Source organism: Podarcis filfolensis (genome assembly GCF_964270895.1).
Source record: "Podarcis filfolensis genome assembly, chromosome: 3".
Classification (NCBI taxonomy): Eukaryota; Metazoa; Chordata; class Lepidosauria; order Squamata; family Lacertidae; genus Podarcis; species Podarcis filfolensis.
The window spans coordinates 13482110-13507216 of NC_139606.1; the positions used below are offsets into that span (position 1 = coordinate 13482110).

General features: G+C 43.1%; 1 protein-coding gene and 1 long non-coding RNA gene across 4 annotated transcripts in view; one reads left to right on the top strand and one right to left on the bottom strand.

Moving 5' to 3' along the window:
• Window positions 1-20273, top strand: part of ANKEF1 (ankyrin repeat and EF-hand domain containing 1) — a 28969-nt gene extending 8696 nt beyond the window's left edge. For 2 of the 3 annotated variants that reach the window (XM_083606852.1, XM_083606853.1), the window contains exons 3-10: window positions 5822-6021; window positions 7256-7405; window positions 9762-9885; window positions 10663-11488; window positions 15819-16045; window positions 17208-17461; window positions 18789-18932; window positions 19706-20273. In XM_083606852.1, coding sequence (XP_083462978.1) covers window positions 5822-6021; window positions 7256-7405; window positions 9762-9885; window positions 10663-11488; window positions 15819-16045; window positions 17208-17461; window positions 18789-18932; window positions 19706-19867 — 2087 coding nt within the window. In that variant the 3' untranslated portion in view covers window positions 19868-20273. The remainder of the gene's footprint in view (window positions 1-5821; window positions 6022-7255; window positions 7406-9761; window positions 9886-10662; window positions 11489-15818; window positions 16046-17207; window positions 17462-18788; window positions 18933-19705) is intronic. The other variant, XM_083606854.1, reaches the window with a different exon arrangement.
• LOC310759597 lies at window positions 11412-13455 on the bottom strand. Its single transcript, XR_014546448.1, has 3 exons — window positions 13050-13455; window positions 11822-11996; window positions 11412-11541 (listed from the first exon to the last, which is right to left on the bottom strand). It is a non-coding gene; the product is annotated as an uncharacterized lncRNA (long non-coding RNA).
• Window positions 20274-25107: the final 4834 nt, after the last annotated feature.

Here is a 25107-nt window from a genome sequence, read left to right on the forward strand (position 1 = left end):
TGGCAAAATAACACGACAAGAGATTGAACAGGCCATCCTGAGTCTGAAACAGGGCAAATCACCAGGGCCAGATGGACTGACCTCTAACTACTATAAGACATTGAAGGATTATTTGATACAACCTTTGTTGGAGGTCAGTAATGAAATAATGGAGGGGAAGAAGGCGCCTGAATCGTGGAAAGAAGCATTTATCACATTGATTCCAAAGTCAGAAACTGAAAAGACACAACTCAAGAATTACCGTCCCATCTCCCTTTTAAATGTGGATTACAAAATATTTGCAGATGTTTTGGCACGAAGATTTAAGAAAGTTTTAAGTGAGATAATCCATAAAGACCAGGCAGGCTTTCTCCCGGGCAGACATATGTTTACTAACACAAGGAACATCATAGACATATTGGAACTTTTACAAACAAACATAAACACTAAAGCAGTTTTAATTTTTATAGACGCGGAGAAAGCCTTTGACAACATTTCTTGGAAATTTATGAAGGGGAATTTAAAAGAAATGGGAGTGGGACGGGGGTTTGAGAACGGGATTGAGGCAATATATTCAGAACAAAAGGCTAAACTGATAGTTAACAATGTGGTTACAGAAGAGTTTAAAATTGAAAAAGGTACACGACAAGGCTGCCCGATTTCCCCATTACTGTTTATTTCGGTTCTGGAAGTGCTCCTGAATATGATTAGGGGGGACCGGTTGGTGGAAGGGATTCAGGTCGGAGCGAAACAATATAAACTTAAAGCTTTTGCAGATGACCTAGTTCTGACATTACAGGAGCCGGAGTCTAGTTTGAAAAGAGTACTACAACTGATTCAAAACTTTGGTCGAGTGGCAGGATTTAAGTTAAATAAGCAAAAAACTAAAGTTTTGGGGAAAAACATGACAGATATTGAGTTGGAACAGCTTCAGAAAGAGACAGAACTAAATGTGGTTAAAAAAGTTAAATACCTAGGGGTAAACATAACAGCAAAAAATCTGAGTTTATTTAAAGATAATTATGAAAAATGTTGGTCAGAGATTAAGAGAGACTTGGATAGTTGGTCAAGACTAAAACTTTCTTTGTTAGGCCGAATAGCTGCCATCAAGATGAATGTATTGCCAAAAATGTTATTTTTGTTTCAGACACTGCAGATTGTAGACAAGACAGAGTGCTTCCGGAAGTGGCAGAAAGATATTTCTAAATTTGTCTGGCAGGGCAAAAAGCCCAGAATCAAATTTAAAATATTAACAGATGCGAAAGAAAGAGGGGGCTTTGCCCTGCCAGATTTAAAGTTGTATTATGAAGCTGCAGCTTTCTGCTGGTTAAAAGATTGGTTACTTCTTGAAGATACGGATGTCTTGGATTTGGAAGGTTTTAATAATGCGTTTGGATGGCATGCATATTTATGGTATGATAAAGCTAAGATAAATAAGGCCTTCAAGAACCATATTGTCAGAAAATCAGTTTTTAATGTCTGGACAAAATATAAAGACTTACTGGAGAATAAAACTCCGAGGTGGCTGTCACCCCTGGAGGCTAAGGCTCGGAAAAGAGCCAATATGGAGGCCAACTGGCCAAAATATTGGGAGATAATAGAAAAGGATGGTGACAACTGGAAATTGCAGAGTTTAGAAAAGATGAGAGACAAAGTGCGAGACTGGTTACACTATGCTCAGATTAAAGAAGTGTTTAAAAATGACAAAAAGCTAGGATTCCAAGTGGAAAAGTCAAAGTTAGAAACTGAACTGTTAGAACCTAAGACTAAGGTACTTTCAAGAATGTATAACTTGCTGCTGAAATGGAACACACATGACGAAATGGTAAAATCAACAATGATAAAATGGGCGCAGGATATTGGGTATAATATTATGTTTGAAGATTGGGAAAGGTTGTGGACCTCTGGGCTGAACTTCACTGCATGTAATGCGTTGAAGGAAAATGTGATGAAAATGATGTATAGATGGTACATGACCCCTGTTAAACTGGCTAAAATATACCATTCGTCTGATAGCAAATGTTGGAAATGTAAGGAAAATGAAGGAACATTTTTTCACCTCTGGTGGACCTGCCCTAGAGTGAAGGCCTTTTGGGAGAAGATATATAATGAATTAAAAAAGGTGTTTAAATACACCTTTACTAAGAAATCAGAGGCCTTTCTCCTGGGTATTGTCGGCCAGAGTGTGTTAAAAGAGGACAGAACATTCTTTTTGTACGCAACAACAGCAGCAAGAATATTAATTGCCAAGAATTGGAAAACTCAGGAGCTACCCACTGTGGAAGAATGGCAGATGCAACTGATGGACTATATGCAATTAGCCGAGATGACCGGCAGAATTCGAGACCAGGGAGAAGAAAGGATGGAAGAAGACTGGAGGAAATTTAAGATTTATTTACAAAAATATTGTAACTTGGCTGAGTGCTGAATCGGATGCCAGTGCAGACAATTGTCTACCATTAAATTAGATTTAAGGCTGAATTATATGTCAAACCAAATTAAGATTATTAATTAAGATGAGTTAAATGATAATTTGTTTGAAATTAATTTAATAATGATGTAAGTGTATGCGGGAGGTGTGGGGGAGTCCCATGTAACAATTGAGAGATGTTAAATGGACAATGATAAGTGCTTATCTAATATATGCTTTATTTGAAAACTTTAATAAATATATTATAAAAAAAAAAAATAAAACGGTGGCTCCCAAGAAAAGCTAAAAAAAAAAAAAAAAAATAATGTTTAAGTTAAATTTCATAAAAATTGGGATTTGGAAAACCGTTAAAAGGAAATGCAATGAAATTCAACCAAGGGGAAGTGAGGAAGTCACTTAACAAAGTTAATAACTATAATTTTCTTTTTTTATATATAATTATATTTTATTGATTTTCCATCAAAAAAAGAGAAAAATACATTCACACCACATTACAACTTCTATTAAATTTTCCATTTTTTGACTTCCTTCGGCCTCTCTGCCAATCATCCGAATTATAACTTCTTTAATTACACATTTCCAAATTTTACTATTGCCTTTATGCCTACCCCCCACTTCTATTTTGCCTTTTTGCAATATTTCTTGTGTTATTACAGAGCTTCTTTAAATGCCACTAGCGTTATTCCATTATCACTTATACATTCCCAGTACTCAACTAACTTTCCCCAGTCCTCGATGAACTTTTGATCTCGTAGATATCTGATCTTCCCAGTCAGTTTATCAAGTTCTGCATAGTCCATCAGCTTCATTCTCCACTCCTCCAACATTGGTATTTGTTCTTGTTTCCATTTCTGGGCCAGTAATATTCTTGCCTAAACTGCGGGAGGCAGTGGAAGACAGAAGTGCCTGGCGTGCTCTGGTCCATGGGGTCACGAAGAGTCGGACACGACTAAACGACTAAACAACAACAATATTCTTGCCACTGTTACTGCATATTGGAAAAGTTTATGATCCTTTCTATTTATTTCATTACCGACGATTCCTAAGAGAAAGGCCTCTGGTTTCTTAACAAATGTATATTTCAACATTTTTTTCAGTTCATTATATATCAACTCCCAGAAGCTTTTCACTTTCTTACATTCCCACCACATATGATAAAATGTACCATCTTTTTCTTTACATTTCCAACACTTCTTACATGTTTTATACATTTTTGCAAGTTTTACTGGTGTAATATACCATCTATATATCATTTTCATAACATTTTCCTTTAATGCAGTACATGCAGTAAATTTAATACTTTCATTCCATAGTTTTATCCAGTCATTAAATTGTATATTATAACCAATATCTTTGGCCCATTGTATCATAACTGATTTAACTTCTTCATCCTTTGTATGCCATTCCAACAATATCTTATACATTTTGGATAGAATTTTATATTCATTATTTATTATTTCTATTTGAAATTTAGAATCTTTCTCTGCATATCCATATTCTTTAAAATCTTTTTAAAACATTTCATTTATTTGAAAATAGTGCAACCAGTCATATACCGACTCTTTCACTTCTTCGTGAAGTAATAACTATAATTTTCAATAAGGCTATGGTTTATGTTTGTTTGTCTTGTGTGTGTGTTTGTTTGTTTGTTTATAATATTGTGAAAACTAATACAATTTTTGGAAAAATAAATAAATTAAAGCTCTAAACCATGGGTAGGCAAACTAAGGCCCGGGGGCCGGATCCGGTCCAATCACCTTCTAAATCCAGCCCGCAGATGGTCCAGGAAACAGAGTGTTTTTACATGAGTAGAATGTGTCCTTTTATTTAAAATACATCTCTGGGTTATTTGTGGGGCCTGTCTGGTGTTTTTACATGAGTAGAATGTGTGCTTTTATTTAAAATGCATCTCTGGGTTATTTGTGGGGCATAGGAATTTGTTCATTATTATTTTTTCAAAATATAGTCCGGCCCCCCACAAGGTCTGAGGGACAGTGGACCGGCCCCCTGCTCTAAACAGCTTGGGGCCAGGTTACTTGAAGGATGATCTCTTCCCATGCATACTTGCCCAGGCCCTGAAATCTTCATCTGAGTTCCTTTCCCAGGTTCCCTTAGCTAATGAAGTGAGTCAGGTGTCTCCTAGGAAAAGAAACTTGCATTACTTTCTAAAAAAACAAAAACAAAAAACCAGAGTCCTTTCTGTTGGGGATAATTCAGACTGAAATCCCCAGGTGTCAGAAAAAGTTATTTATGTATGTGACAACTGCGGCCCGTGTTTTGTTAGCCCCAAAATAGAAAATGAGTGAGGTCCCAACCAAAGAAGACTGACAACTTAGGTTGACAGACTATGCACAACTTGCAGACTTAACATATAGAATAAGAGAACAAGAAGCATGTACGTTTAGAGAAGATTGGAAAGTGTTTATTGAATATATCGGAAATAACTGTGTACAGCTAAAAACGCTGGCAGCATTAAGATAAATTCAAAAGTGTCAATAGGTTTTGACGGATGCAATAATGGAAAACTGATTGGTATAGTATTTTTCTAAAATATGCAGGGATATAAGATATGTAAAATGAACCATGGAAAGAGAAGAAGGGAAGTCATTGATATCTGAAGGATGTAAAGTGTTTATTTGAAATTGTAAAACAAAAAATTTAATAAAAATCATATATATTTTTTAAAAAAGGAAAATATCAGTAGTGACACCCATCCACCACCAGTTGATAGAATTAGGTTATGAATCATCCTGATATCTACAGACGAAGGGCGGTCTATAAGTTCAGTCGATAAATAATAAAATAACTAGAATGTCATTCCCAAATATGCTCTCCGGGCACCCACATTATGGTCTTTAGATACCTGCTGAAGATCATTTTGATTTCCCTGGCCTTCATATTAATTATTATGGGTACAAATATCCAGTGCTTTTTTTTTTAAAAAAAATGTTTAGGGGTACTCTCATTTTCCTACTCATATTGAAATACTGCCCCTCAATGAGGCCAAACTTAGGTTCACAAAATGTTTAGGGGTATGCATACCCCTGCGTCCCCCCAGGAAAAAAAGCACCGCAAATATCTGGTGCATTAGTTCTTTGCTCCATTCCCCCCCCCCCTTTTCTAGTTTTGTATTGGTTTCCTCATTGTTTCAACTGATGTGCTTATGCTGGTTTTAGGAATGTATATTTTGGTGTTGTGATTTTAACTAATCGGTTTGAGTGTTTATTTTGGTTTGGATTGTATTGGTATATTTTAATGCCTCTGCCAACCTCCCCGAGCACTTAGTTATATGGGCAGTACGCAAGGGCAATAAGCAGATTATTTTACTACTTGGCATTTAGTGGTTGGTCTCTCTTTTCAGGATCGCATCTGTTTCCTTGTTAAGCCACTCTGCAACTATTCTTCACACAGGTGTTCTGTTTTACTGCATTCTGCCCACCAAACGGCACTTCCGCTGTGTTCAGATGGTCCTGGAATATGGGGCGGATGTTAACAACTGCACTTTTGAGGGGAAGCCAGTTTTCGTACAAGCCTGTGAGCAGGCGCATGAGATCAGAGACATGTGCATGACATTTTTGGAGAGAGGAGCAGACCCTAATGCAACAAACCCAGTAAGGATGTTCTTAGCCATTCTAAGAGTGGGGAGTGGAATGCCGACAGGCATAAGCATAATAATAATTAGGGCTGCAATGGCTAATTGGTTAAATTAATCGACCATAAAAATGTTTTAAGAATATTTGTTATCCTGATCAACCAGGCAGCAGATCATATATAGACATAGATATATATAGTGGTACTTCGGGTTACAGATGCTTCAGGTTACAGACGCTTCAGGTTACAGACTCCGCTAACCCAGAAATAGTACCACGGGTTAAGAACTTTGCTTCAGGATGAGAACGGAAATTGCGCAGCAGTGGCGCAGCGGCAGTGGGAGGCCCCATTAGCTAATGTGGTACCTCAGGTTAAGAACAGTTTCAGGTTAAGAACGGATCTCCAGAACGAATTAAGTTCTTAACCCGAGGTACTACTGTATACATATATAGATATATATAACACATACAGTGGTACCTCGGTTCTCGAATGTCTCTGTCGTCAAACATTTCAGAACCCGGACACCGAAAACCAGGAAATAAATGCTTCCATTTTCAAACGTGCCTTGGAAGTTGAACGACTTCCGCTGTGTGTTTTTCAATTTTCTCAATTGCATTTGCAGCCAGCCCTTTGTGCCTCGGTTTCCGAACGTTTCGGAACTCGGACGGTCTTCCGGAATGGATTACGTTCAAGAACCGAGGTGCTGCTGTAATTTGAAAAAACTGCAGATGCTAAGGAAGCGCATAAAAATAATTTCACACTAAAATACTGGTGAATTTCCGGGAAGCCTTTTTATGTATGGATATTAAGAAATTGCAGACTGATGTGGACATTTGGAGATGATTGGGGAAATGAGAAAAGCGGAGAAATGTCAGATTCATCTATCGCTCCTCCCAGCATTATCAAGACACACTAATACACATGTAAATTCAAGATAAGGAGCAGGCCACAGAAATATCTCATGTTTTCTGCTAGGATCGTGATCTTTTTCAGAGAGGCCTGCTTTGTACCTGAAGAACAATGGCTCCCATTATTCCGTCCCCTTTTTCTCAGGTAGAGGAGAGGGCAGCAGGGAACTACTTAGCAGCCCTAACCCCTGTTCATGGCTTCCATTCTTTATAGAATAAGACATTTCCTCTGTTCCCCCCCCACACACACTTTTTGCAATATACTAAATGAGCAAATATGTGTTAATTCTGTGTCTCTCTTTCTCTCTCCCCTGCCCCCCTCTTCCTCCCTTTCTCTGATCTGCAGGCGACCGGCCGCACAGCCCTGATGGAAGCAGCTAGAGAAGGGGTTTTGGATGTGGTCCGCGGTATTCTTGAGAGAGGTGGAAATGTTAATGTTTTTGACAATGAAAGACACCATGCCGCACATTTTGCTGCCAAAGGAGGGTTTTTTGAGGTATTCTTTGTTGGTGGTGTCAGAAACAAAGGTACCCAGCCCAAGGAACTCTCTCAGTTAATGACTAATAATCAGGCTTGGCTAACAGAGGGGATCCCAGAAAATCCAATTTGGCTTTTCCCCAAAGCACAATTTTCAGAATGTTTAGCTTGACCTGAAACATGGAGTTACTATAGTGGTGTGCTCTGGTGAGAGGGATGCGAATGGCGCTGTGTTCTAAACCACTGAGCCTCTTGGGTTTGCTGATTGGAAGGTTGGCAGTTCGAATCCACATGACGGGGTGAGCTCCCATTGCTCTGTCCCAGCTCCTGCCAACCTAGCAGTTCGAAAGCACACCAGTGCAAGTAGATAAATAGGTACTGCTTCAGCGTGAAGGTAAAAGGCGTTTCCGTGCGCTCTGGTTTCCGTCACGGTGTTCCGTTGTGCCAGAAGCGGTTTAGTCATGACCTAGAAAGCTGTCTGTGGACAAACGCCAGCTTCCTTGGCCTGAAAGCGAGATGAGCGCCACAACCCCATAGTCACCTTTAACTGGACTTAACCATCCAGGGGTCCTTTACCTTTTCCTTTTTTGTGTGCTGTGATAACTTGGGGTTTTCCCTTCTCCCCTGCACAGCCTGAGGGTCATTGCCCTGAAGGAAGAGCCAGTGCTGTCCAGCACCACTCAGCCTCTGCCTCCTTCAGGGCGGGAGAATCTTGAAGATCTGGAGAGCAGTGAGGAGTCGTGAGGATGGTTTTGAAAGTGGCAGATTGCTAGTTAAAGAGTCAGAACGATGATCCCTTTGGGTAATAAAGGTAAAGGGACCCCTGACCATTAGGTCCAGTCGTGACCGACTCTGGAGTTGTGGCGCTCATCTTGCTTTACTGGCCAAGGGAGCCGGCATACAGCTGCTTCTGGCAAACCAGAGCAGCACATGGAAATGCCATTTACCTTCCCGCTGGAGTGGTACCTATTTATCTACTTGCACTTTGACGTGCTTTCGAACTGCTAGGTTGGCAGGAGCAGGGACCGAGCAACAGGAGCTCACCCCGTCGCGGGGATTCAAACCACCGACCTTCCGATCGGCAAGTCCTAGGCTCTGCGGTTTAACCCACAGCGCCACCCACATCCCTTTGGGTAATACTACATTTTATATTCAATATGTCTTTGTGTGGTTTTTTTAAAAATAGCAGCTGCAAAGGGCCCAATCTAGATTGGGAGTGGGTTTGTGCCATACCATAAAAAAAATGGAGCCCACCCTCAAATTTCCTATTTGCCCAAGAGGTGAAGCTGCGTAATAGCAACTTCTGTCTCAAGGCAATTGCCAATTTCAGCTGGGAGAAGGGATTTATGTTGGAAGTCACTGCAGCAATGATGGAAAGAGGATTAAACTCCCCTCTGCCTGTGCCTCAATTCTGTTGTGGATCACAGCTCCCCACGCAGGGCTCGTACGGGATAGCGGTGGGCTTTGGCCGTCTTTGGTAGCGAGGCCAAAATTTAGCACCCCCAAAGGAATCTTCTCAGTGATGGATCTTCTCAATTTGGAACCCCCTCGGCTTGGCGCCCAATGAGGGGAAGCCAACTTCGCTGCTCTAAATTGGGCACTGTTTTGAAACACCCACACAAATGCAAATTTCACGTGATATGGAGTTTGGCCCTTGTCAGAAGGAGAAAAAGGCTTATTTTAAACCACAGGTGGGTGACCTTCAGCTCTCCAGACCATAGCTGTCAACTTTTCCCTTTTCTTGTGAGGAATGCTATTCGGAATAAGGGAATTTCCCTTTAAAAAAGGGAAACGTTGACAGCTATGCTCCAGACGTTGCTGGACTCCAATTTCCATCAGCCCCAGTGAGCATGGTGCAGTGGTCTCGCAAATTTTGAAAGGCTGCAGGTGCTCCAGCCCTTGCCTTAAGTGGAGGTATTTCTGTGCAGGAATTTTGCCCTCTCACCATTACAAGTACTAATTAGGCCATGGGTTGGCAAACTAAGGCGCGGGAGCCACATCCGGCCCAATCGCCTTCTAAATCCAGCCCGTGGACGGTCCAGGAATCAGTGTCTCTTTGCATTAGTAGAACGTGTCCTTTTATTTAAAATGCATCTCTAGGTTATTTGTGGGGCATAGGAATTCATTCATTTCCCCCAAGAAAATATAGTCCAGCCCCCACAAGGTCTGAGGGACAGTGGACCAGCCCCGTGCTGAAAAAGTTTGCTGACCCCTGAATTAGGCCTTTCTCTGGTGCCCCAGCTTATATAGTTACAGCTTTTCAGACTGTTTAAATGGCATCCATTTGCTGCAATTTTTCTGAGAAGAAAACAGGTACAGTACATTTGGTTAAAGTATGTCTGTCTTGGTTTAATGGTGTTGACTTTGCTTCGCAGATCCTGAAGCTTATTTCCGCCTACAATGGAGATGTGGGTTTGATAGCCATGAACGGAAACACGCCACTGCATTACGCTGCTGCTGGGGGTTATGCAGAGTGTTGCAGATTTATAGGTCAAAGAGGTAAAGGATGGTTGTCTGAGTATGAAGGGCTCCCCCCAACCCCAGGATAAACTCAGGGGTTCAGTCACCTGATTCAGTGAACAAGAATCCACTGCACTCAAGCAGGAACAGAGCAATCTTGTTTCGGTGCCTGTAATATACTGCATCAGGGTGGTCCAACCCACAGCTGTGGCCCTCGATGCCTTGTTTGGCGGCCTTCAGCAACATTCAGGAAAATGACATCTTAAAGCCTTAAGAAATTTTTGTGTGAAATCTTGTTGTTAGAAAAAGCACCCACGTCTGTTTGCGTATGAAATTGGTTTACTGGTTGCATGTATTGAATCTGTTAAATACACAATATGTATTTAATCAAATATATTAACTGTGTATATTAAGTAATATCAAATATATTGCAATGCTTTAATTTATGATATGGACATTTAATTTGTGGGGTGGCCTGTGGATTGTTCGCACATCCACAGAGGTGAGCAGGTTGTGTGCTGGTGTGTGGTGCTTGTGTCCAAGCAAGGGAGTGTGTGAAAGAATGTGGGGTGGCCACACCCACCTTTGGCCACACCCACCAACTGCATGTGACCCCCCCCAAGGGTTGATCAAGGATGGGTGTGGCCCTCCGGCCAGAATGGGTTAGTCACCTCTATTCCGTAAGAATCTTGAGAGCCATAAAATGAACGAGTCAACCACGGTTTTGATGATTCCCCAGGTGTTGAGACTTTCTTTTGACTCATTTTCTAAGATTTTAGAGCTGTCTTCATTGGAACTTACACTTTTGCCTTTTAGGCACTGACCCTACATGGAGGAACCTAGAGAAAAAGACCCCGAGGCAGGTGGCTAAAGACGGTGGATTCAAAGCAGCAAGTAAGGAGATTCGTAAGATTGAGCGGCGCTATGCCAAATATTCCAAGCCCAAGCCTGGGGTGAAGAACCCCAACCCGCCCTGGGCTGTTAGGCTACACGACTGGACCGTAGAACACCAGGCAAGTCTTCGCGAAGCATTTGAGATTGCAGATCGAGGGGACGGGGCCGTGAACAAGGAAGATTTTGTGTCCATCATCGAAGAGAGGTGTCCGTTTGTGGAGGCTGAACAATTAATGACAATTGCTCAGGCTCATGAGAAAACGCGAGCAGGAGGGATTAAGTTCGAGGAGTTTCTTAAAGGCAACCGGTTCTTGCAGAAAGCCTTTCTCCTTACGTCTTATGGCCCCAAGAAGAAGAAACCCAAGAAAGCGAGAGGCAGGAAAGCCAAGTTTGTCGCCCCTATGCCAATCTGCGTCATTCCGGAGAGTGCGTACCCGCGGCAGGCAGATGGTGGGCCGCCCGAGTACATGATTGAAACCTATAAGAACGTGACGGACTGCAACCGGTTCAATCGGGACCACCCTCCCGAGCACCCCATCCAAGATGATTCGTGGTGGTACATTGACGACCCGTTGAAGACTTTCGCCCACATCAACTACCTCGCTAAAGACGGAGACCTTTCGTCCATGAAGAAAGCCTTTGAGGCAGGGGTATCAGTGGACATACGAGACCATTTCTACAAAACTCCTTTGATGGCTGCTTGCGCAAGTGGGAACATTGAAGTGGTGAAGTTTCTCCTGGAAAGAGGGTGGGTTTACTTCCTCTGGTGGCTTACTGGGCTGGTGGGCATAGGAGACAGCCCTGTAGACACAAGTAATGTGGGATTTATGTGGGAATGTTGAGGAAGGTAGGAGAGGATGTATTGATGAAACATTATCCTTCCTCACTCACGCCAGTGAGCAAGCAGAAGAGCACATTCCCTTGCAGATAGTTGGGAACAAGTTGATGGATTCGTTGGAATCATTTAACTTAAGCAATCCAGTCTGGCTTGTTCCTGGTAAGTTCCCCCTTTTATTTCCCTCTTAAAATAATAACAACACAATACAGTCTTCTTTAAAAGTAAGAGTAAAGTTTTACTTACATTCAGTTCACAGCAGTAATCTGAAGGCAGGCTTGATCTTGGGGGTAACAGTTACATTTGTACAGAAAAGAAGTCTGAGCTACATCTCAGACTTTCTACCTTGTGGCTTCCATCCTCTTGTAAAGATGACCCCTGTGTTGGCTAAGAGCCAGGAGAGGAGGTCCAAGAGAGAAGTCTGAAAAGAGAAAAGGGGAATATGGCTGTGTGGCTAGCCCTTTTACAGGGTCTGCTAAGCTCATGCACCTGGTCATACACAAGAGCAGCAGGCTCCAGAGCAGGTATGGCAGGAAGTCCTCCCTGTCTGGAGCCACATTCCCCTAGGTGTCCGCTCTAGGCAACAGGAAAATGTTGTACTTGACTGCTTCAGTGATGATACATCCCCCAATTTATGAGGGGTGTGTCCATGCCCTGCGCAGGGCATTCAGAATTTTGCGGTTGACAGAGTGCAGACACAAAGGTCAGTGGGCATCAGGGACTGGGCAGATGAGGAATGGTGGAGATCGCCTCCGCATCCTGACCCCTCGAGAGAGGAGGAAGAGGAAGACAGTATAGATTTACAACAGGGGGTAGAGGTCACAGCTCAGAGGCAGATGAGGGGGAAAGTTGGGAAATAATGGGAGAGGAGGAGGCAGGAGCGAAATGGCAGCTGGCCGATATGGTGTCATTAGAAAGCATTCCAGACCCTCCATGTCCCAGAATCCAGCAGGCCTTAAAAGTAGGAGAGTGAAGAGCTCAGAGGGCCACCTAGCAGCACCCATAGAAGTGACAAATGAGGAAGTGGGAGAAACAGAGGGTGGAGATTCACTCGGGACAATGCCTTCATCCAAGAGGCTAGGTTATTTGTAATATTGAAATGAAAAGGGAGGGTAAGAAACTTTTCCCTGTCTTGATACTTTCCTGGGCAACCAGGCAGGAGCCGCTGACACCATCCTGACAGTGGGTAATAATAATAATAATAATAATAATAATAATAATAATAATAATAAATTTATTTATACCCTGCCCTTCTGGCTGAGTTTCCCCAGCCACTATGGGCAGCTTCCAATCAAGTGTTAAAAACAATACAGCATTAAATATTAAAAACTTCCCTAAACAGGGCTGCCTTCAAATGTCTTTTAAAGATAAAATAGCTGCTTATTTCCTTCACATCTGAAGGGCGGGCGTTCCACAGGGCGGGCGCCACTACCAAGAAGTAGTGGGTAGCTTTGGACAGGCCACCAAGTCTTACCCTATCCGACTTCACAAGATGGTTGTGAAGGAAGCAACAGAAGGCTGCACCCAAAGGGACGGGCTAGAACAGTAGTCAACTTTTTCATATCCTTCCTTTAACCCAAAGATACATGGGTTGGAGACCCATTTCTTTGTGTGTTCATTGTGGTAGAGGTGCTGTTGTCTCCCACCTTAGTTCAGGCTGCAGGCCAGTAGTAGTGTGTCCTCACCCATGAGTTGAAGACAAATGGCTATGTCCAACATAAGTGACCATTGTGATGTGACAGCCTAGGCAAGTTGTCATGGAAGATTGTATGTTTGACTGGAGGAGCTACGTTTCCAACCATGGTGGGAGCAATGGACCAGGACTGAGGAGATCCACAGCCAGATCCTTCTTCAGCCATGGAACTCATCTGGTGACCTTAGGTCAGTCACCGTCTCTAAGCCTAACTAACCTAACTCTCAGATTTGTTGCAAGAGTGAAATGGGGTGGGGGAGAATGCAATGCATGATAGCCTTAGCCCCTTGGAGGAAAGGCAGTATATGACTGTGTATATATACCTTGAGGGACGTGGGTGGCGCTCTGGGTTAAACCACAGAGCCTAGGGGTTGCTGATCAGAAGGTCGGTGGTTTGAATCTCTGCGATGGGGTGAGCTCCCGTTGCTCAGTCCCTGCTCCTGCCAACCTAGCAGTTTGAAAGCACGTCAAAGGGCAAGTAGATAAATAGGTACCACTCCAGCGGGAAGGTAAACGGTGTTTCCATGTGCTGCTCTGGTTCGCCAGAAGCGGCTTAGTCATGCTGGCCACATGACCCGGAAGCTGTACGCCAGCTCCCTCGGCCAATAGAGCGAGATGAGCGCCGCAACCCCAGAGTCTGCCACTACTGGACCTAATGGTCAGGGGCCCCTTTACCTTTACCTTTACATATACTTTGAAGCACATTTAAAGCATGTGACTTCTCCAAAGAATCCTGGGAAAGGTAGTTTGTTATGGGGTGCTTGGAATTGTAGCTCTGGGGGGAGTAAATTACAGTTTCCAAGGTTCTTCCAGGGAACTCATGTACTTTAAATGTACCGTCCGTATGTGGATGCTTTGACCTTGTTGGCAAACCGCTTAGAGATTGGCTTAAAGAAAGGTGTTGCATCAACTGTTGTCAGGCAGCGGAGGAACCAACCCCCATGGCTGGTTGCCAGGAATGGACAAGACAAGGGAAAATCCTTATCATCTGCTTTTATTCAATATTCACAGAGAGAGGCTTAGAAATGTGGCCTCTCGGAATAATGGTGTTGCTCCGAGTAAATCTCCGCTTCTCTCCCACTTCCTCAATCATCATCCCTTCTACGGTTGGTGCTGAAGGCCCTTTGCTCTCCTATTTTTAAGACTCGCTGGGTTCTGGGAGATGGTGGGTCTGGTATGCTTTCTAGTGATAATGTATCAGCCAACTGTCATCTGTGACCTCCCTCAAACCCCTGTTGTAATTCTGAATGGTCTTCTTCTTTGAAGGGTCAGGCTGGGGAGGTGGGCTTCACCATTCCTCCTCTACCCAGTCCCAGACAATTGTGTACCATCATTGTGGTGATGAATAATGGCAGTTGGTCAGGGCCGGATTTAGGTTTGATGAGCCCCTAAGCTACTGAAGGTAATGGGGCCCTTTATATGTCCAGCTGTCCTTTGACAGGAGCAAACTGTCTCTGTTTTTTGTGTTGAATATACCGTATTTTTCGCTCTATAAGACACACTAGACCACAAGACGCACCTAGTTTTTGGAGGAGGAAAACAAGAAAAAAAATATTCTGAATCTCAGAAGCCAGAACAGCAAGAGGGATTGCTTCGCAGTGAAAGCAGCAATCCCTCTTGCTGTTCTGGCTTCTGGGATAGCTGTGCAGCCTGCATTCCCTCCATAAGATGCACACACATTTCCCCTTACTTTTTAGGAGGGAAAAAGTGAGTCTTATAGAGCAAAAAATACGGTATGCTATATGGTAATTTATGGACTCATTACTTACATCATAGGAGCCTACAGACCACAAAACACTTTTGCTGTATATAGGTTTTGTTTTATTTGGTTTTTATCTTATATTTTGGAAATGTACATCCAGGTATGGTTTTTTCCTTTAATTTTTTTTGGGGGGGCCCAAGAGAGTGGGGCCCTAAGCTATAGCTTGTTAGCTTACATGTCAATCAGGCACTGCAGTAGTTGTAACAGAAAGCGGCGTTGGTGTGTGCAAATTATTGGAGATTCATTCTCCTTGTCTGCCATCATGGGATTGTTGTCTATCACATGGCGGTATATGTTTTCATTCCACGGAATGGGAAGTGACGGAGACAGGACGTTTGTGTTACTGTGTTCCGTGAAGTGGGACGATTGTCCTTTGTTCTTTTTCTCTTTGCTGTCTGATGCTAGAGAGAGAGGGAGCCATGTTGCAGTGCTCCGTGTATGTTTATATATAAATAAAGTAGATTAGCCAAAATGCTGAGTTGCTGAGGTTTGTTACACAAGCTGCACAAACTCTGTGGATCCCTAAGTGTGCTGATGTCTGTTGGCATCGGTCTCTATGATGTTCGGGAAGAAGAAAGCTTTTGAAGCTCCCGAACAATCGACCAGGAGGGAGAGAACATGCCAGTCGGGCATGTGTCTCTGCCAGGGTCCTACACGAGACTAGGATGGATCCTAACACAAATCAGGTCCCTTCTCATTGGAATTCACTGAAATGAAATTCCTCAAATGTCCCTATGTGACAAAACAGCATATTTCTAATATAGAGAACAATTGTTCTTTGCCTGCAGGGCTAATGTGAACGCAACAGACAATTTCATGTGGACTGCTCTCCACCATGCATGCCATGCAGGCCAGCAGGATATTGCTGAACTGCTCATCAATTCTGGAGCAACAGTAGATGCTATTTCAATCAACTATGGAACCCCATTGATGAGAGGCCTTGAGAGCTGCCGACTGGACACGGTTCATCATTTGGTCAACGCCGGTGCTAAGCCTCAGCTGACAAACAGAAAAGGTAAAACCTTTGTGTTACTGCTAATTGACAGCCAATGCAACCTTTAAATTAGCTATGGTGTTTCATCAGTAACTTCTGACCTAGACAGGAATTTGAATCATTGCCCCTTTACATTTTCTTTTTCTTTTTTTAAAAAAATAACTCTTTCCAGCTTATGTTGTTGTTTTTGTTTAGTCATTTAGTCGTGTCCAACTCTTCATGACCCCATGGACCAGAACACGCCAGGCACTCCTGTCTTCCACTGCCTCCCGCAGTTTGGTCAAACTCATGTTCGTAGCTTCGAGAACACTGTCCAACCATCTCGTCCTCTGTCATCCCCTTCTCCTTGTGCCCTCAGTCTTTCCCAAAATCAGGGTCTTTTCCAGGGAGTCTTCTCTTCTCATGAGGTGGCCAAAGTATTGGAGCCTCAGCTTCAAGTTCTGTCCTTCCAGTGAGCACTCAGGGCTGATTTCCTTCAGAATGGATAGGTTTGATCTTCTTGCAGTCCATGGGGCTCCCTGTCTGTGGAATGCTCTCCCTAGGGAAGTTTGTCTGGCCCCCTCATTATGCACCTTTAGACACCAGGCAAAAACATTTCTTTTTAACCTGGCCTTTGGTTGATCTGATTATATCCTACGCCCTTGTGTGTGGGTTTTTTTGGGGGAGGGGGCTATTGGGTTGTTGTTTTTATTTCTATTATGTATTTTGTGGTTTTATGTCTTGATTTTATTCTGTAAACTCAGGCCTCCTCGACCTCAGCCCTCCAGATGTTTTTGGCCTACAACTCCCATGATCCCTAGTTAGCAGGACCAGTGGTCAGGGATGATGGGAATTGTAGTCTCAAAACATCTGAAGGGCCGAGGTTGAGGAAGCCTGTGTAAACTGCTCTGAGACCCCTGGGTATAGGGTGGTACATAATGTCAATAAATAAATAAATAAATAAATAAATAAATAAGAAAGAGGTAGGCGCCAATGGATTCAAAATCCAATCATTTTACAATGCTTCACCACTGAACTTTATGCACCCAGGTTAGTTGTATCTCAATAGCATCTTTATCACCCAAATACTCTGGGCTCCCATCCCACTCTGTCCCTGTATTCTTGGTGACATGGAATCACTCTGGCATCAGGCAGAAGAACGCCACTGCCCTCACATACTGAGCCACCATCTTTTTTCAAACAGGACAAAACGCTCTGGAAGTTGCAAAGGCTTATGCTGACACCCGGCTGGTCCACTACATTCAAGACACGCTGGACCGCATGCCGAAGCCACCAGACAGCAAAGGGGACAAGCAGAAAGGGAAGAAGGGGGCCAAGCCAAAGACACCAGCCAAAGCAGCCTCAGCAGCCTCAGGAGCCCCAACCACTCCAGCAACGCCTGCCACTCCCAAGGCAAAGATGCCAGATCCTGCGTCGAAAGAGTCTGTGAAAGAGGAGGTAAGGCGATGCCATGGTTCTGCACAAGAGATTTCTTCAATGGTGGGTTCTCCAGCTGTTGCTGGACTCAACTCTCGTCATCCCCAGGCAGCTTGGCCAGGGGGTGATGGGAGCAGAAGACCTCAACAGCTTGCATGGTAGCCAGAAGCATCATAGCCAGACACTGGAGAGACTTGTCTGGAGTAAGCATGGATGGACCAATGGTATCAAATAGTGTAGGAAACAGCCTTATTAGAAAAACTAACCCATAAACTGAAGCTGACACAGGGACAAATAGAAGAAGATGCCTTCAGCCTAGTATAGCTCCCCTTTATCACATACACAGCCCAACAAGACAACGACACGAATCTGCCAACAACATACAAATCAATCTGGCTAACCTGATCCCCACACTCTGGCTAACACACACCCTACTCACACACAAAAACAAATCTCACTACAGCCAATCAAAGACAACCACCCACACCCTAGACCACCCCCAAGCTTTCTCACCACCAAGGAAACACAACTAGCGAATAGTAAGAGAACCCACACAAGTGACGCTGACACAAAACCCCACACGTACACTAAGTAGAAGCATAGAAGCATTGCCGCCTGACCCCACCCCACGCCTCCCCCGCATCCCCCCTTTTCTTCCTAACCTAACATTGTATGTAACACTAATGTCTCACAACAAATGAAACTGATCTGTAGAAAGCACAACTTGAAAAAAGAGACAATGCACATAGTTTTGTAAACTAAGAAATCTTTACTACAGGGGTAGGCAACTTAAGGCCCAGGGGCCGGATCCGGCCCAATTGCCTTCTCAATCTGGCCCACAGACGGTCTGGGAATCAGCGTGTTTTTACATGAGTAGAATGTGTGCTTTTATTTAAAATGCATCTCTGGGTTATTTGTGGAGCCTGCCTGGTGTTTTTACATGTCAAAGAGATGTCAAAGAGAACAACAACTACCAGACTTTCAGAAGACATGTTTAGGGAAGCTTTTAATGTTTTATGTATTACGGTATTTTAATATATATTTTTTTGGAAGCCGCCCAGAGTGGCTTGGGAAGCCCAGCCAGATGGGTGGGGTATAAATAATAAATTATTATTATTATTATTATTATTATTATTATTATTATTATTATTATTATTATTATCAGTGCTCACATTGCAAGGGGGGAGCAGCCTCCATGACCCCCATACCTACTGCGACAGCCCCCTGCTTTTGGATTTTGACACATAACGAGAAACTTGGGTTGCAAAAAGGCCTCTTCCGGCTAATTGCGTGAGACATTTACGACACACACAAACACTTGTGCAACTGATGATGTTCTGTGTTTAAGGTTCTACCGTCGTCGGAAACAGTCGCTGAGAAATCTCTCTTCGAGGAGAAGAAAGAATCCCTCAAGGATAATGTTGTCCATCTGAATTCACTGATAACCAGAGGAGCCACAAGGAAAGTTAATATCACTTTCACACCACAGAGGGTAAGTATGTCTGCAAAATAAGACCAGCTCCCTCTGCTGATCTTAACACCCCAGTGGGTCTCTGGGGAAGAATGTGGTAGAATGGCTTATTTCTTAGTGTTCCACTCATCTGAGGGGGAGGAAATGATCACAAAGAGATTCTGTTCTTGAATATTTCCCCTATTGGGAGTTGTAGGTGACAGGATTGTATATGATGCTTCAACTCTGCTGGAGTACTTCCGCTCCATAATTCTGAATCCTTTACAGCTAGATGTTGCTAACTTTATTCCAGAGCCCAGGAGTACTGGGGAGGGGTTCAGTTTGTGAAAAAAGATATCCAATGCTTTTTTTCTGGGGGGACGCAGGGGTACACATACTCCTAAACATTTTGTGTATCTAAGTTTGGCCTCATTGAGGGGCAGTATTTCAATATGAGTAGGAAAATGAAAGTACCCATAAACATTTTTTTAGGGGTGGGGAAACACACTGAAAATATCCTTCTGGAAAAGAAAGCTGCCTGGAAAATATAAAACTTGGGAATAAGCGAGATAGTAATTGGAGGTTGCAAATCTTTCTGGGTACCATAAACACACTATGACCAAGAACACACCAGAAACCTATTCCATAGGCTACAAAAGAATGCTTCTTTCAATCCTAAATTCAGCATGGCGGGGGCATGGGAGGGGGTGGTTATAAAATATATCAACCATGCTTTTTTCCTTCCATTAAGAAATGTATGTAAGGATAACCCTTACGTGCTGAATCTTAATTATGGGATCCTTTTCTCTTTCAAGACTTGGAGTCCAGAAGCAACGACCCAAGACCTTCTAAGGAAGAGAGAGATGCGCCGGCAGCGTTTTAGTTATGAGGTGGACTTCGATGACTTTATGATGCCCTTTAAGAGGAACTTTATGGAGAAAGCCCGTTTGTTACAACAGGGTGCTATTTTGCATTAATCACTGTGCAATTCCTGCAAGGATGTCTAGGACGGAAAGGATCCAGTACCGAAAAGGGCAAGAATCATGTTATCCTGAACTGCAATGGAAATTTTGCTTTGTTCTTTGCTTATGTAATTTAAGTACAGGGCATGCTTGAAGTATTCAACCAGGAGGACCACTCTGTCTTGCATTTGGGAATGGATTTGTTTTCATATATTTATTTTTTAGCAACAAGTTGGAAGATTAATGTACATTTCAGGAAAGTGGGAGTCCAGCTACCCTACTGCATTGCAGTTGACTTTTTATTACCCTCTTCCAGTCATCCAGATCTGAAACCATCTCCTTGCTTAAAAAATAGACTCTATCCTGCTACAGAAACTTGAAACCAATTATTTCCAGGTGCTATAAATATCCATTGTACTGAGCAGTGTTGGTGATACTTCTTAAATCTAGGGCAGCTGTAGAATTTGTGCAAGTCCGCAGAATTTTCCCATGAGAAGAATGTCCTGGTGCTTACGGGTGTGTAGGTTTTCCCTTATTTTTTGTGGGCATGTCGTGGGTGGGATAACATAAAAGCAATACAGATATAATACAGGAAAGTGATCTGGGTGATTCCTAGGAGGAATCTACACACATATAAAAACCGTTCTGAAAATGCTTTAAAAAAAAGTTTTTAACAATACATGGAATTTTCCATAAGGCTCACCATCACCATCTAGTGTCACATTGTATATTGCACTTAAAACACACACAAAACATTTTATTTGCAGCTATACAGCTGAGTCCCTAGTTTTGATCCATGTCCACTCAACTCTAAAAAATGAAGCTGAGAAAAATTCCTGTTTATCAAGGAAAGGAAAGAACAAATAGCCAGGAAAAAACAAACCATGATTTACCCCAGTATGTATGTATGTATGTATGTATGTATGTGCACCCAATGTTCTTTGGAAGAGCCTTAATATGTTTGCATTATTTAGCTAGTTATCCAATAGTCTGTAGTGAATAACCACTATTTCTTGCTGCTATTCCCTCCTCCAAAACCAGGAATGCAAAGACAGCAGCCACAGCGCTCCAATGTTTCCTCAGCCAGGACAATCAATACAGGGACAACAACAAACTGGGGTTGTTTCACTGGCCAGTGTGGTGTAGTGGTTAAGAGCGGTGGACTCGTAATCTGGTGAACCGGGTTCGCGTCTCCGCTCCTCCACATGCAGCTGCTGGGTGACCTTGGGCACATTTCTTTGAAGTCTCTCAGCCCCACTCACCTCACAGAGTGTTTGTTGTGGGGGAGGAAGGGAAAGGAGAATGTTAGCCGCTTTGAGACTCCTTCGGGTAGTGATAAAGCGGGATATCAAATCCAAACTCTTCCTCTTGTTTCACTTGTGTCCTGCCTCCCTCTGTCTTGCTTTGTAGCATTTTTACTCACCACAGGCATACAGAAAAGTGGCTAAATTGACTTTTGTCTACCTGATGTTCTCCATATGTTTTTGATGGCTCCCACTAGAGCCATGATGGCAGGGGCTGAGTTGTAGTCCAAAACATCTGGAAAGGACCAGTTTGATGAAGGCTGGGCTAAATCCGAAGATGCTTGCCAATAGCCCAACACTCCTGAAAAGCCTATAATCACATTTTAACGGAGCAGGGAATCTGGGACATCATTGATTCCCCAGCCAAGTCTGGACAGGTGAGCGAAGGGATGTTCTCAGAATGGAAGAAACTGCAAAGTGACGCTGTTAACCTCAGTAGTGAAATGTAAAAGTTGCCTGTGTGTTTGTGTGAAAGCACGCATTCTTTGGGCTGAGAGAATACTCAGATAGGGAGAAGTCCAACAGATCCCAGCTTTCTTTTTTTTTTTAAAAAAATAATTTTTAATAACTGGCCAATCACATCAAATTAAATCACATCACATAAATTCCGAATTACAAAGCCAAATTTTTAATTTTGTTAGGGGGACCCATATTTCAAGATCCGAAGGGGAATTCTGATCATCTTCTTGCTGCTGCGTTAATGTCCAAATCAGTCCAAATCAGTCCAGACAGAGTTCATAATTCTATCCCATCTTATCTTGCTGTTTCCACATCACATCTTGTTCATATATTTTCTCTTTTTTCTTTATGATCTCTTCTGATAGTCTCCTTAAGCCGATAAACACCAATAGTAATAATAATCCTGTGTGAATTTTCCGTTCTTCCAATCCTCAAATCGAGATGGTTTCCATATATCATCTCCTTCATAGATAACATCACTCTTTCCATCATAATCTCGCCAAACTGTCGCTCTTAAATCCCACTGAGGAGTTTAATCCACAATATATAAACAGCTTTGTTTCTCTCTTTCTCCTCCCAGACTCAAGACCTCCGACAGAGCTTCCCAATATGGCGACGGCATTTTTAACTGCATCATTCCAAAGCTCTTATACATTCCACGCTCTTCTTAAAACATGCTTTGGTTCGAAAGTTTATCTCCACACAGCCTTAAATCCACAGCTTAAGTCCTTAAAACAACATTTCTGACTCATAAGGGGAGGGGATTCTTGTTTAATCACATAAGAAAAGTAAGGAAAGTTTTTTTTTCCCCTCCCCCATCAGTCATTTGCCATACCGTGTCTTGGCGTATCTTCTCATGTTTTATTCTTGTCTTGTTTTATCAGAGATCTCTTCTGTTAGCAGTCTTTACTCCCCTTTCTTCCTTGAAATATGTGCATTTGCCTCATCCAAATTGTTTCTTTTGAAGTTCTTGCAGCTAGTGGCGCGAATCAGGGACGGCGTCCAGGAGTGCCGAAATCCCACAGGAGGGCTTTGTGCCTAGTGCCCCCATCCCCACAAATTCGGGGGTGGTATAGGGCACAGCAGGCAAGGGCCACCCCCCCCATCATCCTGGGGGGGGGTTAGGGAGGCTAATTACCCCCATCATAGCCTCCAAATTACCTCGTGTGGGTCGGAGAGATGTTATTGTCAGCCATCTTCCGATGCGCCCCCTAGTGGCCCCCTAACAGATCCCAGCTTTCAGGCTGCCGTCTGACTTCATTCCCAGATGGTGGGAAAGTATCTGCAAGAGTAATGATTAATGCTGCATTGTAGAAATTCAGGACATTAATGAAAACGGTTGGATTCCTCTATGAATCACTGGTCTAAAATTGACAGCTGGCCTATTAGCCTTTCTAATACCAGCAATTTGCATCCTATCCAGGCCTCTTTAACCAGCAGAATCCACAGCACAAATTCCAAAAAGCCCAGGCTACATTTTTATATTCAGTGGTACCTCGGGTTACATACGCTTCAGGTTATATACACTTCAGGTTACAGACTCCACTAACCCAGAAATAGTACCTTGGGTTAAGAACTTTGCTTCAGGATGAGAACAGAAATTGTGCTCCGGTGGAGCGGCAGCAGCGGGAGGCCCCATTAGCTAAAGTGGTGCTTCAGGTTAAGAACGGTTTCAGGTTAAGAACGGACCTCCAGAACGAATTAAGTACTTAACCAGAGGTAACACTGTATAACTTTTGTGGCAGGGAATTAAATAACTTGAGAACCACAAATACTTCTTGTAGCTTCATCTGATGGCTCATAGCACTTTTTTTTGGAGTAATACAATATATCAGTGGAAGGATAATTTAAAGAAGAATATAATGCAACAAAGTGTGTTCAATTATCTGTATTCTGTCAAAAGTTAGAGCCAAATAACCAGAAAAAGGAAGCACAACTTGCTTAGGTTGATACGCAGTAGCTTTCCTTCATTTGAATGTAGCCAATGAGTATAAGTGTTTAGAGAACCAATCAGGTGTTATGAGCCATCAAACTCGGAAATACACCTTTCCCAAAAGGATTCCACACTTTTGGCTACTGGTGTATCAGATACACACATATTTAGATTAAATAATAATAATAATAATAAATTGTTGTTGTTGTTTAGTCGTTTAGTCGTGTCCGACTCTTCGTGACCCCATGGACCAGAGCATGCCAGGCACTCCTGTCTTCCACTGCCTCCCGCAGTTTGGTCAGACTCCTGTTTGTAGCTTCGAGAACACTGTCCAACCATCTTGTCCTCTGCCATCCCCTTCTTCTTGTGCCCTCAATCTTTCCCAACATGAGGGTCTTTTCCAGGGAGTCTTCTCTTCCCATGAGGTGGCCAAAGTACTGGAGCCTCAGCTTCAGGATCTGTCCTTCCAGTGAGCACTCAGGGCTGATTTCCTTAAGAATGGATAGGTTTGATCTTCTTGCAGTCCATGGGACTCTCAAGAGTCTCCTCCAGCACCATAATTCAAAAGCATCAATTCTTCGGCGATCAGCCTTCTTTATGGTCCAGCTCTCACATCCATACATCACTACTGGGAAAACCGTGGCTTTAACTATACGGATCTTTGTTGGTAAGGTGATGTCTCTGCTTTAATAATTAATAGTAAGCTATTTGAAGGAAGAGTGTAAGCTATTTGAAGGAATGCCATGCAGTATTTTTGCTCCGATCAGAAAGACTAATAATATAAACACAAAACACAAAACTAATTCCTTTGGAACTCTCATGAAAAGCCAATTTGCTGCCACAAGGGGGGTGTAGGTTTTATCTTCACTGTCATTTGTGGGCGGAGTTGGTCCATGAGGGCAAATGGGGCACTGTCCCAAAAAGCTCAGTCTACTCTTGGCCAGCCCACACCTGCCTGCCTTCTTCATGACCTCTGGCCTGGGGAGTGGCCCTTGCTCTCAACACCCTCCTCCATAATCTCAGGGTTGCCCTTCGGGAACTTGGCAAAGATAAAGCAAAACGAGAACTCGTTGGCTCTGCCTGCCATTGGCTCTGGCGCCACCTTCTGTTGGCCTCCCAGCCTTCGGCCCTATCAGTCCCAATGGGCAGCAGCCACCATGGGTTGCTTGCCAGGAAAAGGATATTGCGTGAGTTGTGGTGCTACTGGTTTGTAATGAGATGAGCCACACACATGCAGTTCCATGGCCGTTCATGGCAGTAGGGCTTTATGCTTTTCAAAAGTGTTTTCGTTTGTATGTTATCTGCTCTTCTTCGGTGTACCAGTGAGGACTGCTTCAGCTTCCAAATCTATGCAAATGTAGATGCACCCTTATTGTGCTTTCTGTACAGCATTCATGCTCCTTGTACCATGACCATGTGCATCTTCATTACAGTGGTACCTCGGGTTACATATGCTTCAGGTTAAATATGCTTCAGGTTACAGACTCCGCTAACCCAGAAATAGTGCTTCAGGTTAAGAACTTTGCTTCAGGATGAGAACAGAAATCGTGCTCTGGTGG